At 41.3% G+C, this 20,000-nt stretch overlaps 3 protein-coding genes across 3 annotated transcripts; 2 read left to right on the top strand and 1 right to left on the bottom strand.

Moving 5' to 3' along the window:
- The first annotated feature begins 1,181 nt into the window (after nucleotides 1–1,181).
- LOC135502498 (prefoldin subunit 2-like) lies at nucleotides 1,182–4,919 on the top strand. The gene is made up of 3 exons (XM_064795399.1): nucleotides 1,182–1,383; nucleotides 2,415–2,538; nucleotides 2,839–4,919. Exons 1-3 carry the CDS (start codon nucleotides 1,226–1,228, stop codon nucleotides 2,998–3,000), a joined length of 444 nt encoding a protein of 147 aa, XP_064651469.1. The 5' UTR covers nucleotides 1,182–1,225; the 3' UTR covers nucleotides 3,001–4,919.
- A 2,704-nt stretch (nucleotides 4,920–7,623) lies between these two features.
- On the bottom strand, nucleotides 7,624–15,092 carry LOC135502455 (porphobilinogen deaminase-like). The gene is made up of 9 exons (XM_064795298.1): nucleotides 14,957–15,092; nucleotides 13,427–13,499; nucleotides 12,509–12,692; nucleotides 12,075–12,152; nucleotides 11,530–11,605; nucleotides 10,907–11,179; nucleotides 10,574–10,633; nucleotides 10,175–10,276; nucleotides 7,624–9,810 (listed from the first exon to the last, which is right to left on the bottom strand). Exons 1-9 carry the CDS (start codon nucleotides 14,999–15,001, stop codon nucleotides 9,583–9,585), a joined length of 1,119 nt encoding a protein of 372 aa, XP_064651368.1. The 5' UTR covers nucleotides 15,002–15,092; the 3' UTR covers nucleotides 7,624–9,582.
- Nucleotides 15,093–15,268: 176 nt separating this feature from the next.
- LOC135502408 (zinc finger protein 511-like) lies at nucleotides 15,269–19,026 on the top strand. The gene is made up of 7 exons (XM_064795222.1): nucleotides 15,269–15,411; nucleotides 15,897–16,092; nucleotides 16,396–16,455; nucleotides 16,709–16,850; nucleotides 17,638–17,765; nucleotides 18,214–18,390; nucleotides 18,610–19,026. The coding sequence occupies exons 2-7, from the start codon at nucleotides 15,902–15,904 to the stop codon at nucleotides 18,794–18,796; spliced, it is 885 nt and encodes a 294-aa protein (XP_064651292.1). The 5' UTR covers nucleotides 15,269–15,411; nucleotides 15,897–15,901; the 3' UTR covers nucleotides 18,797–19,026.
- Nucleotides 19,027–20,000: the final 974 nt, after the last annotated feature.

Genomic DNA, 20,000 nt, shown 5'->3' with positions numbered 1-20,000 from the left:
GGAGTATGGAGTGCCGCAAGGGTCTGTGTTGGGCCCAGTACTTTTCACGATATATACAATTCCATTGGGAGACGTCATGAATAGAGCATGCATTCCATATCAATTGTACGCTGACTGATAATCAGTTGTTGACTTCTGCTCGATGTGGTGACAAGCGCCATGGTTGCCTCCACGGAGGGTGGATTAGGCCATATCCAGTCTTGGCTGTCAACAAATTGGCTCTGTCTTAATGCCCCAAAAACGGACATGGTCAATTTTGTGTCAACGCATCGACAGGGATCCATTCCCAGTATCAGTATCAGCGGAGTTCAGATTCCAAAATCTGAATGCGTTAAGGACCTGGGAGTGTGGCTCGATGAGGGAATGACTATGCAGACTCAAGTGAAAATGACATGCAAAGCTGCCTATGCCAGCCTCTACAAAATTGGGAGGATAAGGAAATACCTAGATCGTCTCTCAGTAGTAAGGCTTGTGCACGCATTGGTTGTCTCCCGACTAGACACCAACAATGCCATACTCTATGGTCTACCAGATAAGACCCTGGCTCCTTTGCAACGTGTGCTAAATTCCGCTGCTAGGCTTGTTTGTCGCCGCAGGAAATTTGACAGCATCACCCCACTGCTCCGCGAGCTCCATTGGCTTCCTGTCAAGGCAAGAGTCGTTTACAAAATTCTGACTCTTGTACACAAGACAGTAGTGAGCAGTGGGGGTCCGATGTACCTGTCAGATTTGCTGGTGGCGACAAGCGGCTGTACGAGGTCCACCACGTTCAAGGCGCTTAAAATCAAAAGAAGTAAGTCCAGGTATGGTGACCGCAGCTTCTCATGCTGTGGCCCATACCTGTACGTGGAACAAACTTCCTGTTTCCGTCAGGGCTCTACCAGAAACATCATTTAAGAGGCAACTCAAAACTACCTTGTTTGAGGACTATTTAGGGGGGGTGGCGCCTTGAGCGTGGTGGACCACGGAAAGGCGCCCAATATAAGTTTTTCAATTCATTCATTCATTCATTCATACTACTGCACGCCAACATATCAACCAACAGCACCGCCATTTCTTCAAACGGTTGGAAGTGATACTACCAGTCACGTGTGGTTCCTGGTCAGAGAGGTTCCTAGCTGTGGAGGTGGTGCCCAGCCAGAGAGGTAGGCTGGCGGAGGGTGTTGCAAAAGGCGGCGCTCCTTCAAGTACTCCAAAGCGAGGCTGATTTTGTCAAAACGTGAAAATGGCATCTCAAACAAATTCCGCGAAAAAGGGCAAAGACATGAAAGAAAAGACCCTTACAAAAGAAGAAATCGTTTCAGAATTCAATGAACTAAGGCAGCAACAACGAAGTATTGCCACAAAGATTTCAGAATTAGAAATGGACTGTAAAGAACACGAGTAAGTGGTTGAAAATGTAACATGAAAATTCTTCATTTTTTGTGTAGACTGTAGGCAAGGTAGGCCTATGTTGTGTACATCATGTATGGTGCTGCTCCCCAATTTCGAGTCCTCCCCAATTTCGCGAAATCCCGTTTTCTCGCGCGTCACTTCGTTTCCAGAGAAGAAATTGAAACATGGGAACGAGTTTACAATCCCCGATCACACCCCAAAAAAAGGTCATCGGTTGACTAACGAAGCACCACTGTTCGTAATGGATTTATAGTTGAATGCGATCAAACTACGTCATTTCCGATCGGGGATTCTAAAGTTTAGCCGAAACATGTATGTATTGTATGGCTCCCAGATATTTTGTTATTGATCTCAACTTTCGTAATAAATAAGCTTTTGCGTGTGCGCAATCGTTGGAAGCTAGTATAGTAAATCAGCACTTAGTGATAAGACCCGCGAAAACTGGCTCCGTCATCATACATACTACAGGTATTGTAAGCCTATATGAGACGGTGAAAGCCTTAACGGTACTTTTGGTCAGTGCAAACGAAAACCTGAGGTACGTGACGGAACCAACGGTCACTACACCATTGTCTTAGGCCATAGGAATGATTAATCCTGTTTACCGTCCGAGTGATTTAAAAAGATGATGAGGCTTTTTTTCATTTTTCATTATCGGTTTACAGTCTGATTTACTGGTCAAAACACGCGATTCAGCAAGTTCCAGTAAATGGAAATCAGGTCGGTCATCAACATGAGGCATTGAAAAAATGTCATTATTATGATGAAGAGCCTACCCTGCCAAGTTTTTATTGTGTTTTTCAATCATTTAAGGTAAAGATGAACCACTGGAAAGATTATTTAAATAAAAAAATGATGGCAACAATAAAATAAATAGATTTTTTTTAAAATAATGAAAATATTTCATGTTCGCTCAGAACCCATGCGGGAGGTGGACGGTAAACCGGATTAATAATTCCCATGGCCTTACTTTTAACCTGCTGATTTTTATTATAAAAGCTTCACTCGCTTTTTTTTAGATTGGTTGTTGCTGCCCTGAAACATGTTGACCCCGAAAGAAAATGTTTTAGAATGGTGGGAGGCGTCCTCGTTGAAAGAACAGTGAAAGACGTATTACCTGCTTTAGAAAATAATAAAGATCAGGTGAGTGTGGGTGGAGATGTCAAATTAATGTTTGACTGGTAGTGCTTGGCTATAATGATTGAGAGAATATGCCTTGCTACGTTGGACTGGATGCTGCCTTTGTCAAATTTAAGATTGCCTACAGCCACCGGCCAGGCCCAAAACCATAAGGAAGTGTCCGGCTCTCATCCTCATGCCAAGGTTACAACAGTCTTGCCCCTCCGATCACAAGTGGTTTCCATTCTTCCGTGCCACCATGCTCCCAAGCATGTGATATTGTTCCACACTATATCAATAAATGTTAAATCTTTTCGTTTTCAGTTAGGAAAAGTAATCGAAGGACTTACGAAACAGCTGGAGACCCAAGGAGAGGAATTGAATGAGTTCAGGGAAAAGCACAATATTCGAATCAGAGGGGAGGAGGATGAGGGTGCGAAGAAAGACGAGAAAAAGCAATCCGCGCAGGGCGTACTAGTGTCTTAGCTGTTGGGACTTTTCATTATTGTATTTATACACCTGAAAGTATGGTTTCCCTCTAGCAGTGTCAAGCGATTAAGTGTGGTAAGGGCTCACACTTCTTTGGAACTTCATGATAATAATAATAATAAAGTTAAATTTATAAAGCGCTGTTTCCATTTGAAAATGTTCAAAAGCGCTCCCCACTATAGTTGACAGTCATTAGTTGCGTGAGAAATGTTTTCTGAAAAGCTCAGTTTTTAGAGCCTTCCTGAACTTGTTCAGAGTGTCCTCCTGGCGTAGGCCTTGGCCGAGAGAGTTCCAAGCCAATGCGGCCGCTGAGCTGAAAGCTCTCCCGCCAAAACTCGAGCTTTGGAACCGTGGGGTGACGAGAAGGTTCTTGTCCGCAGATCTAAGTGCACGCTTTGGTGCGTACGGCACTAACAGTTCCTCCAGATATTTCGGGGCCAGTTGGCGATAACATTTGTAGACAACTGTTAGGATTTTAAACTCAATCCGCGCTCGTATGGGTAACCAGTGCAGGTCTCGATACATGATGAAATCGTTCCATTACGGTTTTGCCCCTTCTCTTGAAACAAAAACAATAGTACCCTACAACTTTGCACTAGCATTGTCAATTTGGGCCTCGATCATGACCATGAGATTTATTCTTATTCTCAAACCAAAAGAAACAACAAACTCGAAGGCGTGCCGGCGTAACCAGTTGCATCTTGCCAAATCCATACCATACCATGGTTGTGACGTTACTTGCTGGCGCTGTCAGTGGGTTGTGGTGATCGTCCGACCGAGTGACGTCTTCGACTTCATTTGATAATATCAACACACTAGTGGCTCATGACGTCATCAGCTGTTGGCATTGTCGTCACGTTGTTTGGACGGGCCATCAACGGGGACAACTCGAAAGTCCTTTGAGCAAATCGGTCAAAATTGTGAATTATTTTTCTCGAATGTGTAAGAATAGAGATGATCAAATCGGCAGACTTGGGAGATTAATTCAGACACTGTTATGAAGGATTTAAAGTGCCCTTTGTCTTGTTTGTGAGAAATTGCCATGGCTGGATGGAAACCATATTTCAATAGTATTGGAGGTTGCTTGCATTGTACAATTGATTGGACACTTGCATTTAAAATGTGCGCTGGCCATTATATTCCTGCTTCCTAGCACCGGCTGTTTCTGTACAGGGTGCTGTCTCTGGAGATATTCTGAGCAGACAGCAGTAATGCATGTAGTTACTTATTTCTTGGACTGATGGCGCAGTCAGAAAATCAACTTTCTTCCTGAAGAGGAATAGTTTTTGGTGGATTAAAATTTTGTGGAAATGATCGATAACTTTCATTTCATCTTGAGTACTCGTTTCCTGCAAACTTTTTGCCAACGGGATGGCCCAACAAATCTGCTGTGGGCGCAGTCACTTATGTACCTTTTCCGAACTCATTGCGGTGGTCTATTTATGTACCAGAGAAATTAGACAAAACATCAAAACTGCGAAGCCAGCCTGGTCCGCAAGCCCCAGGTTTTATTTACATACCACGACAGTGATAGTGTGGTCAGGATCCCAGACTACGGCAAAAGCGTCTTGTGTGATGGTAACACATCGGGCTGTTGAGTTGTCATGACAATGATCACATGGGTCTTGAAAAGGTACACAACTCACTGTGCAAAAGTTCTCTCTCTCTCATTAGAAATTCTGCTGCAGTCCCATGAAATGAATGTAAGCTTTGGTCCCCTTTAACTGTTAATCTCGTTTTCTTGTAGGAACCACCTCAACAGTGCTACTGTATATTTTTGAGTTTTCTAGTTTTTTCACTGAAGAGAATCGGAGACGATTCTCGCTCCAAGAAAATTTAGTTTGTTTCTTATCGAAAGAAGATTTTATTATGACTGTTTTGTATAAAACAATACAATAAAATTATCATATCATTTACGTGGCATCTTTTTACTCTGTGATTCTCCCCCTCAGCCCAAGAAAGCCCTACGCCAAGAGGTCAAACGGAGTTACAGGTGATGGGGATTCAGTCTTCCACCCCACCCCTGAAACGAGACAATGTCACAATCTGTAGTAATGGTTGAAGAGGGCAGACACCAGCTGCCTTTAAACCTGTAAGAATCTTCATCATTCCTCGGGAAGTTCAAAGGACACCTGCACTCTTTCTCTGCATTCCTGGATCTGCCTCCCCCTGACAAGAAAATAAAATGTGTCTTGTTGATTGACTTCTCAACCTGAGACCACGTCTTCTGGAGGAAGCATTGCAACTCGGTGATTTACTCTCCCCCTTATTCCTGTCAAGTTTGGACACTGTCACAACCAGGCAGCACAACTGGGCTTGACCACCTGAAAAATGTCAGAAACAGGCGACGCAAGACAGTGTCACAAGTTACAATCATAGCCCATATCACAACCAGGGGACACACGTGTGTAACTCTGCCTTTCTATCTTTCATACAACCGGAGCCAATATCACAATCAGGGGACACAGGAAAGTGTCTCAAGTTGTGCATTGTATCTTTTTCAAACAACAGGAGACAGACACCAAGGACAATATCACAACCAAGGGAACAAGAAAGTGTCCCTACCAAATGGGTATTCATCTGCAATACAGCCAGAGACGATATCACAAGCCAAGGACAAACGTGTCTCATCTTGGGGACTCTATATCCATTCAACCCAATATAATATCACAACTTAAGGAAACAAGAAAGCTTTCCAACTTGGGGGTTCTATCTTCCGGGCAAACCAAGACAACATCACAACCAAAGGACACAAGAAAGTTTTCAAACTTGGGAGTTCTATCTTCCATACAACCAGACCCAATATCACAACCAGGGGACACAGGAAAGCGTTTCAAGTTGTGTATTTTATCTTTCAAACAACAGGAGACAGACACAAAAGGAGGGGTTTATCTTCTATACCACCAAGGACAATATCACAACCAAGGGAACAAGAAAGTGTCCCTACCAATTGGGTATTCATCTTCTATACAGCCAGGGATGACATCACAAGCCAAGGACAAAAGTGTCTCATCTGTTGGATTCTATATCCATTCAACCTAATACGACATCACAACTTAAGGAAACAAGAAAGCTTTCCAACTTGGGGATTCTATCTTCCGGGCAAACCAAGACAACATCACAACCAAAGGACACAAGAAAGTTTTCCAACTTCGGGGTTCTATCTTCCATACAACCAGACCCAATATCACAACCAGGGGACACATGAAAGCGTTTCAAGTTGTGCATTTTATCTTTCATACAACAGGAGACAGACAAAAAAGGGGGGTATCTTCTATACCACCCAGGACAATATCACAACCAAAGGAACAAGAAAGTGTCCCTACCAATTGGGTATTCATCTGCAATACAGCCCGAGATGATATCACAAGCTAAGGACAAAAGTGTCTCATCTTTGGGACTCTTTGTCCATTCAACCTAATACAATATCTTGATATCACTCTAATCCTAATATCACAACCAAAGGACAGAGGAAGTTCACCCAACTTGGGATTAATATCTTTCACACAACCCAAGACAACATGCCAAAGGAGACAAGAAAGTGTCCCAACTTTGTGATTCTATTTCTATACAACCAGAGCCATTATCACAACCAACAGATATAAGTGTCCCACTTTGGGATTCTATTTTCCATACAAGCAGGGTCTTTAACACAACCAAAGGATATTGGTATCCTTGCTTGGGGATTCTTTCTTCTATACAACCAAGGCCATTACCACAACAGAAGGACATAAGTATCCGAGCTTGGGGATTCTATCTTCCATACAACCAAAGGACGACATCACAACCAAAGGAGACAAGAAATTGTCCCAACTTTGAGCTTCTATCTTATCCAATCAACCTGACACAATATCACAGCCAAAGGACACAAGCCATGGTCCCAACTTGTGGATTTCATCTTCCATTCAGCCTGAGACAGTGTCGCAACCACAGGACATATAAGTCTCATCCTGGGGATATATCCTCCACCCTTCCCCTCCATATCATCTTAACCCGGCAACACAAGATAATACAAGAACTTGGCAATTGACTTCCTGAACTGGGCAGGAGGGACTGGGATGTGTTGCAGCCTTTTACCCCGAGCCACTTTAGATCTTCACCAATTCCTGACACATAGTTATGTTGTGGCTTAGTCTGACCACAGAGATCGACCACCCAAATGTCATGAAAACACTCAGGGGACGAGTTTAGTTGTTGCTTGGTCTGACCGCAAAGACCGCCCACCAAAGTATCATGTCTCGCGAGGAGGCATGTGGTTTTACCAGGCTGGTTTGTGTTGGTTGGATGTGATATAATCTCCGACCACCTTCAAGGCAAGCTATAGTCTCCCTCAATGGCAGACAGAATTTTTATCTGCACCTCACTTGGATGTGACATTGTCTCCATTTCTTCTGTAGCATCCGATATTGTTTCAAATTTTCTGAAATGTCAAATGTCTCCATCTTGTTGTCTGATGCACAGTACAAATGAAAAGGGAGCGAATTTGTAAACCTTTGGCTTTACAAACATCACTCGATTTGCACTACCACAATGTGTTTTAGAATACCCCATTGAAATGCTAACATGAAATACATTAATTAATAAACAAAGAACAGTTCAAGCGAAAAATATTTTATTCAGATTATGCTAATTATAAAATACATGTAGTATCAAAACAGAACATACCTCGGTAACCATTGATTAAAATAATGAGCAGACACCATTAAAGGGAACTGGAACCGCCGAGCGATTTATTCATTTTTTCGACTTTCACCGCCCGAGAAAGTCAAACTTCCAACTTCCTATTCGAGTTCAGATTTGCAGCTCCGCCCCCAGTGCCCGAGCATGCGCAGTTCAATTTGTTATCATTGAGAATCATGTGAGAATCACGTGAGTCATGCGATCTTTCATTCATGAGTTTTCGTAGTAAATTCCATAGTAGTGACGTCACTCAATGATTGACAGCTAGGCGCCTTTTTTCATTCATGCCTCGTTCTGATCACCCGATACGCGGGAAATGAAAACGAGGTCATACGAACTGGCTTGGCGGTTCCAGTTCCCTTTAAGCCAGTTTTGGTGCATTTGTTTTACATTGGCCTATAACATGACATAAAGAACCTTTGCACAGGCGCCCTTCAACCAGCTAAATGACGTCTACACAATGCACTGAAGACTATGAATACATGAAAAACAGATTTAAATGCCACAAGGCAACGATGATGACCATGTCAACCCTCAGGCTTTTTCACATCTCTTGTCTACTATCTCCGCAGGCAAAATTATGACTTTGGTGGTTTGTAACCTCTTCAGAATAGAGGTTTCCCACAAAAGTCATTCTCTCCCGGCGCCACTGAATACAACTTTTCCAATGAGGTTTTGATAGATGGCGCAGCAGTCCCCAAGAAATAACATTTTGTCTGAAAGGCCTTTACTAGTATTCATTGACAGCACTAACAACCAATAATGAAGAACATTTCTAATGGTTTTCCTGTAACATGCTGACACATACTCAATATTTCTATCTAAATACTACACAGATTATATTCTAAAATATATATTAAGCAGCATATGATACTAGGGCGAATTAATTCTCTAGAGAATAAGGATACTACCTGTATAAAACAAGCAGCATGAATCTATATATATCTGGCGACCATTTCCTATTTATTAGTGGCGTCCATTTTATAAATATATACCTCGCAACCATTTCATAATACAAATAATGTCATGACTAACTGCTGAGAGCAAACTGCCTTGCTCTTTTTGAAGTTTAAGATGTAATTCCCTTTTTCCTGACGCACTACATGCAAGCAAGATGGATTTACCTAAACTTGATTCAAGCAATATAAAGCTAAATAAGTAGATCGCATCATGTCAATACAAAATCGACAAAACTTCTGTTCCAAAATATTGCCATATGGTGCATGGGGCACTTAAATTGGCTAGTCAACAGACGGATTTGTAAATGGTGGCCGTGGATGGATCAGTGCCAGTTTGGTTGCGGGAAGAGCCAGCCGAATATAAATCGACTCAAAAAAGCCATACACTCAGCTTGAAATCTGCTCAGAAATTTCTGGGTCATTTCAATTGCTCACTATACGAAGTAATGAAAATCAACTGCAAGAAATCGTCAGCAATTTGACAGCACAACCATACATGTGGGTGGAACGTTAGTGCAAAGATTTTGCATCTACAAATAGTATAAATGCCAACTTTCTGCAAAGTTGATTTCTACATGCATTTACCTGAACCAGAAGAAATTGCAATGAAAACAAACTGCAGCACCTTTTAATGCTGCATAAGTTATGTCAGTTAAAACAAAGCCGCACTCTTAAATGAGCGTTCTAACTTCTGACTTCAACATTTTTGTAAAACCACCAATCAACAAGAGTTTAAAAAAGATTGTTTCTCCACTCTCAACAAGAGTTTTTAAACAAGTTTTTAAACAAGAGTTTTTAAACTCTTGTTGTGTTAAAACACAACAAGAGTTTTTTTAAACTCTTGTTGTGTTAAAACACAACAAGAGTTTAAAAGAAGTCTTTCCACTCCCAGGATTCCTTGCATGCTTCAGATCTCAACCCCAAGCTCCCTAGTAAGTTCTTAAACAGCCTTCTCACAGGCTTCGTTGCGTTTCAGATCTCGTTCCACTTTTTGTTTCCTCAGCTCGGCCTCTGCCTCAGCCTTCGCTTCATCCAGGATTGGCTTGGCGCCGTTCTGTAGCAGAGTCTCGGCGAGTTGACGACCCAACGTTTCCACAGCGGCGAGTGCGGAGTCGTTAACGTCTTCGGCAACGATACTAGAGAACAGAGATGGACCATTTGTCCTCATCTGAAAATGTGACAAGTGGAAATTAAAGGGGGACTATAGGCAGGAGCAGAGGGGCTAATTTGGCCATCTCCAGGTGACTTATATACACAGTAGTAAAGGGCCCTAGGTCAGATTCAGCACTAAATATATTCCTCGCACAAGCTTGAATCATTTTGACGTACTGAGAGATGAGAGAGACCCCTATTGGTGACTTCGTGTAACTTTATCTTGCCTGACTGGCCGCTGCCTATATTGTCCCTTTAGAGGGTGATGATAGGCAGGAACAAGGTCAGTAGATGACCTGCTATAAACGTTACCCACAGCGAAAGGTTTATTGCACTTCGTTGGGCTTACGGCTTAAACCAAATGATGTATTGGTACTCACTTTCTTACTGACTGGCTCTAGAGTAAACCGCGTCTGCATAGAATTCGTTATCGCCTGAAATCCATCTAGGCTAAACACGCCACCGTCCATAGACAACTCACACTGCAACAAAAGATGCATTATGAATACTGTAGACCACTAAACTATTGTGCCTTTGAAAATCGTAAAAATTTTGAAAAGGAAATTTTTCCCGATTTTTATTTTACAGAATCCTCGAGTTCTTTCCGCTTTTGGAATGAAAAGAATTTTTTTGCTGATTTGAATTTTTTTCCAATCAAGATGATTTGTGAAAAACCTTCGTCAGCTACAACCACTCATATGAAAGCTTGCTAATTTGAACACTGTTAAAATATTCTTTGAAAAGCAAAAAATATAGCAACAGGATAAAATTAACCGTACCTTCGAATCTCCTTCGGTAAAAACAGTATGGACAGCTACAGGTACAGTACAGCCTCCCTCCTGAAAATAGGAATCAAAATGACACATGAAATAAGGCTACTGAAAGAAAATGTTATGGTTCTCGTCACTGCCTTAACCTAATTTTGAGCCTGAACCAAAACAGTCCATCACTTTTACTTTACATAACTCGGTTTTTTACAAAAACTATCCTTTTTTCCTATCAAAAGAAATGTTCACTTTTTATTTCCGCTAATTGAGGTTCTTCTGTGATCCTGCCAAAAAAGCACCAGTGAACATTTTTGGGTTTATAGTAATCGTAATGCTTTATCTCACCAAAGTCCGCAGAAAAGCCCTCTCTGCAACGACTCGAAGTAACGTCCCAGTATGATGAAGCGTACTCAGCATCTCGATCATCTCCTGGTCGTCCGATCGGCATTCCACCGCCAGCGCCCCCTGGCTTACGGCGTACATACAATCGGACGGCTCAAGGACTTCATCGATACGGCTATGCCATTCCATTCTTTCTAAACCGGCTTTTGCTAGAACGATTGCGGCGTACATATTTCCTTCGTCTAGTTTTCGGAAACGTGTGTTGAGGTTACCCCGCTGTTAGAAGGTCAAGGTCAGCTTATGAATGCATTTTCAGGTCTACCTTTAGGCTGATGTGCTTACGCCTATCGGGGTGAAAGTCTGACAAAGTTCCCGATAAAAATACATCACTGACAGTATCGTCATACTACCGAGTGTTTTCAGAGTCATCATGACAACATCATCATGATGTCCCTGAGCTCCAGGCAGCATGTTGCAAATGCATTGATCCACACAAAGACCATTGCTGCACGGAGTGCTCACTCAGAATAAACATGATAACCCTGGCAGTTTGTGAATTTTCGGCAGAATTCCGTGGTGGAAACTGATACCTACCATGTGACAATTCGACTCGACAAAAAGGATACAATATTTTCAAATCTGAAGAGTGGGTACTTCCTCTTCAGCTGAGCAATTCGTCTTAATGAACTGGTTCCTATTGCACTGAAAAGTACAAAAAATTTCTCATACTTATTACTTGGCAGCTCATTCACAAGGGAAGAAAGTCTGGGTTCTCAAAATAATACAATGAAATCCCAGCGGCCGTTTTGCTCGCCGGTTGAACTTATGATAAGAGATGTCCTGATATAATTCCAAATGAAAGTCACGTGCACCAAATTTCAATTAATGACATTTTGGAGAAGGCAAAGTGTGGTTGCTGCCAAAATAACTTTGAGAGCCGCCAGAATGCGCAAAGAAGGTGCCGTGAGGCCCACAGTGGTATCCTGTCTTTTTTTCCTGGATGCTGCCAAAATATTTCGGATGCCACCTGCGACTTTCGATGCATAAGAGATCCCTCAAAGCACTTTTTGAATGGACAATATATGAGTGGAAGTCTTGCCAATATCTCCTTTCAGAAACCCTGAATTCAGTGATAAAGAAAATAGGGAAGGCTAATCATATGATTACTCACGAATTTGGTGGTAAATCTTCTAATTTCTTTGTCTTGCAAGATGCAGTGAAGACTACAGCATCTCTAGGATCATCTCGTCTGAAAGAGTAAGATCAGACAAAATCAACTCAAATCCAAGTTACCCCCAAGTTATGAGACTGTGTCCTTGATAATGATACGTACAATATCTTGGCATGATAAATCTTTGACACTACACACTTACCATTTCTCTATGGACAAATTTAAACCTGGGCCTCCACAATAAAAGGAGACTGTCCACAGATCACCTGTCATTCACTCCTTCAGCACCAGGTAGAGAGGTTCTCCTAGTGCATCAGGTAATGCATTATCTCATTTGCACAATTCAACAGCAAAATTTTTGTAATCGCAGCAGATAACCGTCTAAAGGCACTGCATTTTTTCTAATCTGCAAAGTCCAGATTCTCCAGACTTACTCTAAGACTGATGCTATGGCCATATTTGGGGGCAGTAGTGTGGGCAGATCCTTTAATGAATGTACAACCATGTCAACCGATTTCTCTTCAAGGGCAACCTCCAATTCTTTCGTAAACAAACTCTTCTCGCCAATTTTGGACAAGGCTTTGTCTAAGATGACATCTCCCGTGGTTGACATGGAAACTGGAAATGAAGAGAAAATAGTTGTTAAAGGAGAAATGGCAATTTTTTTGTATTTCATAGCCTAACTTCAAATGTTTGATGCAGAGAAGATGAAGAAGTGGCAAAGTGCTTTGAAGGGGGACTTTAGGCAAGAGGCAGGAAGGTTAGAGTAAGCTGCAAAATGTTGCCAATAGGGGTCTCTCCACTCTCCCTAACATGAAAATCACAAAAATATTGCCATTGGGCTCGTGAAAATAATGGAGTTCACAGTAGAGTTAAATTTCACTTTGACCTTTGAAATATGAGGTCACGTGCTCAAAAATAGGCTGATACATTATCCATTTAAAGTATTTACAATTGAACATTATCCATTCATACAATTTCAAGGATAATAGGGCCTATAATCAAGGCCTTTAGGTCGGTCAATGGTAAAGTAGTAAAGTACTCCAGAATACAAAGTACATGTTATGTAATCTAGGGTTTACGACAATATCAAATGGACTTTTAAGATGTTTTTGAATTAAAGGAGTAAAAAGTGGATTATCCTCATGTTTGTTCTTCTTCTGTTTCGTCAGTAAACTTTTTTTCCCGAAAGTTTTTGACGTTTTTCCAATTTAGTTTCAAGTCTTAGATCTATACTAGCAAAACACACACTCCTGGCGCGGTCTTGATGGCTCAGGCCTGGAGGGATGTGGTGGAAGAGTGAGTGAGTGAGTGAGTGAGTGAGCGAGCGAGCGAGTGAGTGAGGTACCTACTTAGCTCAAACTTTCTTCCAGGAAATAGCCTCTGTAGACGTCCTATAACATGGTTGGACTGGATAAGGGCAAGCTGGAAGAGAAATCAAAACACTCAACAGGAACGAACAGCAAGCACGTAACATAAAGTGATACACTCATCGCCCCGGTACAATTATAGCCTCAGTGTACATTGATGCATACCGCCAACTATTTCAACGCTGTAGGGGCTATGATTGTAGTGAGGCAATAATTGTACCATTTTACCTTACATGAAATTGTATGCTACAATATCATCATTACATAACTTACAAAACATGAAGTTAAACAATTGATAAGAGGCAGTGGCTCCAGACCCCTTTTGTTTTAAAGTACGCCTACATGTGACTATCTTTTTTAAACTGAAGTAACCTTACAATTGGGTCCAACTCAAAGGAGTCCAGAGGACCTTTAGAATACAGGAGAATGTACTATAAGAAATACTCAATCCAGGTAAACCACAAATTTAATGACGCAATTACAACTAAGCTTATTTTAAACCTATTCAAACCCATGCATGTTCTAGGCCCTTTTGTGTTATGTAATCATAAGTAAGGTAAAACATACTTTTATCTCTCAGTTAAAATCTCACAAAAGTTTAACTGTACTTTAATAATTAATTCAGTGATGTGTGATGAAGAAGTCCTTGCAAGAGTGTATCACAAGCTTCACCCAACCCTACCCCGTCCTTTAATGCCCAGTTGAAATGATCGGGATTGAAATTTACATTTCTGTACCCCGAAATTCAAAAATTGCTCTATGCTGTTCAATACAACAAAGATTCGAACTCAATATTGCTTTCATCTGATAGTCAACCTTTGTACTGAGAAGTCGTTAAGTGTAGCAAAATTACACCCTAGGCATCATGAGATGAGGGTGGGAGCCTCCCAGGTTTTTAAGTATGGGCAATTTAATTCATTCTAAAGAAGTTCTACTTGCTTTAGGATTTCTAGCCAATGGCAGTACCTATGGACAACCCTTAAAATGGACTGGTTGTTGATTACACATACTGTTGTCTGCCTTTTTTGAAATAAAAGTACATCGATTTCTTCCATTATCTCCTGGTGTCATTTAGGCTCATCTTCTGTGCAACATGCACCTTGTTTTGCTGTGACGGGTCACATATTGTGATTCACTGACTCACATTAAGATGGATATACGGACAATGACCCAGACAACTCAGGATCAGACAGGAGCCAGGCCTATTTGAAATTCTATAAATTATCAAATTTATTCAGGTCAAATTTAACGAAGGAAAACTGCATGCTGTTTCATAACCGACAGCGACCGACCAGCATTCTCAGTTTGATCCAGTATAACCCAAAGATGTATTTGCCTTGCATATAATGTTAGAAAACAAGTCCTGGTTGGACAAGAGTACTTATGCACTTTCCCAAAGATTTGAATGAGTGGGGATATCAAAAAGAGTGAGAATTAAGAAAACTATTTAAAATAAAAGCTTGGCAAAAATTTAAAATAAAACCACCGAAATTGGGAAATATGCATACATACCTGACTCTTTCTTGATCCCACTCGAATAATGCGTCCTTCGTCCATTTTCAAAGAAAGGTCTAAAGCCTAGCAGAGCAAATAAGAGCATGGACTTGAGGCCTTCATGCACCTTTTAGAAGTGAACTTGCAAGGGAATACCTTTATACAATGTTGCCCTTTAACGGTATGACGTCATTGGGGAATTCCAAACTTTAGAACCTAGCTCCAGGTGAAACTAGATGTACATCGTTCTGTGTATTTGTACACAACTTGAGTACCTGAAGAAAGGTTCATATTGGTACTGCAGTGACACTCCTCTGTCCTTGCGCAATCCACTTTTTCTGAACTTTTTCAGTTTTTTCTCTTGAAAATTCGCTCAAATTTATGCTTTTCTTTCCGTTCCCCCCAATAAATTGCATCCTTTATAGACGTTCAATAAACATAAGGACGTTTAGTAGTTCATAGGAAGTTCTAAGGTAATTGAAGATGCTGGATTTGAAAACACAAAACGAATTGTGTTGCCAAAGTGAAAGTCCAAGGACCAAGCCACATTCTACAGGGTGGCCCTGAATTATTTTCCCTTGCACAATATAATTCCATTGTGTATCCATTGTGTGAGGGGAAATAATTCTGGGCCACCCTGTAAATGAAAAATATAGACATAGATATTGTGTGTTGGATGTTCATCTTTACCCTTGACTGACAGTGACACAGAGTTTGGATGCCTCCTGACTCGTGACTGCCAAGTGCGGTGTGCAGACCTCCCTCCACCACTGGGCAAGCTTAATAGATTGCCCAGAAGTGGTGACATGCAGTACGTTTTGGAATCTGCCAACTGGCAAAGCGAGGGTGCAATCATTCCCAATTCCACATTTTAGCAGCCTCCCATTGTCTAAAACGTACCGTCGCAACCTCTGGGCCAACTTCTTAGTGTCATATTTTGACATTTTACTGTTTGTAGCCAAAATGGAAACCGATGACTTGCATGGCTCGACCACATTGAAAGAAATTCTGCCTCTAAAATGGACCTGGTCCATCACGAAGAGACGTCGGCCACTGGATGACCCGTTCTTCGAAGAAGGAAACATTGTCTGCAACCTGGAGGTCAACCAATGGACTGTGTCGGAAGATATCGAAGAAATACTGCAACTCTCAAGGTGGGTGTGCAGTAAATAAAATCATTCTACGAATAACTCGGCAATCTTAACATTTTCTATGAGAGGACGACCGGATTGGTTTTGTAAGACGACATGCTAGGTTACGTATCAATAAAAGTCATATTTTAAAAAGTTTCCTTGACAAGTCTAGTAAAAATGAAAGAGAAATTATGAGCCAGTGACATTCATGTATTTGCATGATTTTTTGCTACCTGCATTTGTAAACTCCTAGTCCTAATGATGCACATAAGCTGAATTTAAGTCAGAGTCCCTCTCTCAATTCCAGTAATGATTATTTTTCAGTGTACCTGAATTTTCCTGCCATTTGTCTACCTGCCAGAAAAGATTCAACTCCATAGCTGGGTAAGTTTTAGAATGGCACTTTCACCTTTAAAGGGGGACACGGTTTGCAAAAACTCTGAAATTAAAATAAATTTCAACATTGCCATTGTACAGACAGATAAACAAATGATGTACATACAAAGTTTCAACAAAGTTGCATGCATGATATTAACTGCACTACGGCATTGTTATAGCCGTATATCTATTTTACTGAACGCGAAAAAAGAAGAAAGAAGAAAATCCCCCGTCTAAAGTTCTAACAATTATATTTCAGATATGAGTTACATTATAATAGTGAGCACCGGCACACTTGCTCACAATGCCACCGGACGTTCCCCAACCTCCACATCCTAGATATTCACGTGCTGGAGTGGCACGACTCCATGTTTCAACTCCTGTCGCAAAAACAGAATATGGTAAGACGATTTTTTACATCGGGGATTAAAAATGTCTTTTGTTCGAGGCATATGGTGAGTTCAGATTGCCATTGTGAAAAAATTTAGATAATTTTGCTGAAATGGCTCTTACAGTACCCTGAATCATATGAAAACAAAATGTTTTATTGCAAACCCACAAAATCCAATTGAAACTCAACGCCTCTTGTAAAAAGACACTACGGCATTGTGTATAACTGCATTTCTATTTTCTTGGACCATCAGTAATTACGAATGGTGTTCCCTTTGAATCAGGACATTGTGAAATAGTAATTCATTAAGTACAAATCGCTTCAATATGAAATGGGTCATTTCCATGTCCTAATTATTGATGTGGAACTTTACATAAAACACCATGCTATTATGACACACAGTGGAACCTCTGTTAGCGAACACCTTTCTATGAAGGACAACCTTGCTATTTCAAAAGGACACTACTTTTGGTCCCGAATTGGGTGTTTCCATTTAATTTGACCTCTCTAATCAGGACTCCTCTCTATTAAGGACAGCACTTGTCAGTCACAAGGGTGTTCTTAATAGAGAGGTTCTACTGTACTAAAACTAAATTTGAAAAATGCTGTTGAGTAGACTGGTATATGAATACCATAAATTCCCAGTTGATCAGCATAACTTTTGCATAATAACTGCACAGTCAATGGCAGTCTTTCTTTCTGTTTACCTGAGCCACAAAAAAATACAATAACCGTGAATGAAATAGATTTTTAAAACTCATCGAAGTCAAAGTTTGTACATGTATTGTATTTTCCAGTATGAATGTCTCAGGGAGGGATGTGGTAAAAAATTCCTCACCGCCAAGAATCGCAAGAATCATCTTATCAAAGCGCATCAGTATCCAGCCAACTTTCGATTTGATAGACCACAACAAGGTGGCAAAAAGTAAGAATTACCCCCTCAAAATACTCCGGCCTGTCACTGCACTGATCCTGTAGCTACTTAAGTTTGGAGTAAGTGGGAAATACAGGGCGACCTTCGGCTGTGTCACGTGAGTTTTGATGTTACGAGAACGGTTATGTGTTTATATATGAAGAAAACATTTTTCATCCCGTGCCAGCCCATTCTGAGTTGTGGATAGCAATGCTGAAAAATGCTTACTTTTATCTGAATGGGTATATGATATTCAAAAGTGTCACCATCTGTAGTATTTGGATGGAACTACTTTTTCCTGAGGGCATATGGGAGGCTGCGGCCAATTGCTGATGAATTAAAATTATTATTGGTCATGACGTGTTATGCACGTCATCCGCACATGAAGGGGACATGTGACATGACGTGCTACGCACCTCACTCGCAGCGTAAGGTTGAAAATGAAATGCTCTTCTTACAGGAAAAAGGATGCAAAACAAACCACGGAACAACCTGTCAACGAGAACAGTCACGGTGATGCAACCCCTGTGGAGATGGATGCGGACGTATCAAAAGAAAATGTGGAGTCAGTTGCCATGACGGCAGATGGCGATGCTGAGGATGCGGCTCCAAAAAGCCGGTTTCAATACAGCTATAAGTGAGTTAAAGTGACCTTGATTTTTCGACACATATACTTTTAAAGATACAAGTAGTTGCGATCGTTTTCGATAGGGAGGTTAGACTCCACACCGGCCCTAACTTTATTTTGTGTCCCTTTGTATTCTTCCTAACACTTTCGTAGAGCAATGACGTCAATCAAAGATGTCACTTCAGTATCATGATCTAGTGATAATCTCAACTCTCAACTCTTTTTCAGAGTCCCAAAGAACATCTGTTTCGGCCAAGGTTCCCAGCGAGGATTTCAACGTCCGCCTGGTGGCAAGGGAAAGAAACATGGGCGGAAGAAGCATTGGCACCAAAAGCAGGAGGACTCGATGGATACTAGCGTCAATATAGAAAAAGTTGATATGAATGAATTGGCTGATGTTTTGGACAGTAGTTGATGACAAGGATTTCTAAATCTTGAAAAAATGGCGATGTGTTTGAAACATCTCGTTCAGTTTGTCCTGATATCGGTAGGACAACAGCAGGAAGTGAAAAAAAAGGCAGCAAACATTACCGATTGACCGTAAAGCTTTTGATGAACTTTCATGACATCTGAAATCCGATTGTACCTGGTCTGAATGCATTCTGTTATAATGTTTGTATATTTTTTTGTTAATAAAATCAATTATAAATTTCAATATTTGTATTTTGATGAGTCAACATGAAACTGGATAGGAGTCTCAACATTGGGGCAAGCCAAATGTTCCACGTGTGATAATTATCGGGGGCATAATGGCGGAAGGACGTTGTGAAAGATATCATGAACGAACAGAGTGTCAGGTTTGGGCCCATTCCACGACATCAGACAGGGAGCCACATCAAGAGTAGCTACCCAGTCAAATCTCTGCAATAAAACTTGGCGGTCTGCCAAGCACTTGCATGAAAAAGATTCAGAGTTCTGACCCCCCCATACACAAAACTCGAAAAACAGTTACTACAATACACAACAAACTATATCTGCATGTAGTTATGCACATCAAGTTCTGGAGAGCAAGGACTAAGAAGTTCCTAATGGACAGCGTGAAGCCAAGAGAGAGAAGTACTGGCCAAAGTACACCACCCTGACCACAAAGCTCCAGGGCTCTGTGGCAGAAGTCCCTGGGACAGCCGACCTTGTTCCCAAAAGCAGACTGACTGTCTAGTGTGTATCTCAAAAATTCTGAACGCAGAAGAAGATGGGCACTCCTGATTCCTTGCCAGGATGCTCCTCTTCATTTCTCGCAAGGACACTCATCTTCATTTCTTGCAGGACACTCCTCATTTCTTATGAGACATTCACAACAAGCCTGGTTCCTGCTGCCTGCCCTGCCATCCTGTCAATTCGGTGAGAGAGATGAGACATTTACACCCAGCCTGAATATGACATGCTGCCTGCCCCACTGTCCTGCCATCACGTTGAGATAGATGAGGCAGTCACATCAAGCCTGATTATGTCCAGCTGCCTGCCCCGAAAGGTCACTCCTAATTTCTTGTATTAAAAGTCCCTACTCTTTTCTCACAATGATACTCCTCATTTCTTCCAAGGATATATTTATATTTTTTGCAATGACACTCATCTACACCCCAGATTGGGTAGGACTAAGTCACAACCAGATGCAGGGA

Source organism: Lineus longissimus, chromosome 18 (genome assembly GCF_910592395.1).
Source record: "Lineus longissimus chromosome 18, tnLinLong1.2, whole genome shotgun sequence".
Lineage (NCBI taxonomy): Eukaryota > Metazoa > Nemertea > Pilidiophora > Heteronemertea > Lineidae > Lineus > Lineus longissimus.
This window is presented reverse-complemented; position numbering and strand designations above follow the sequence as displayed.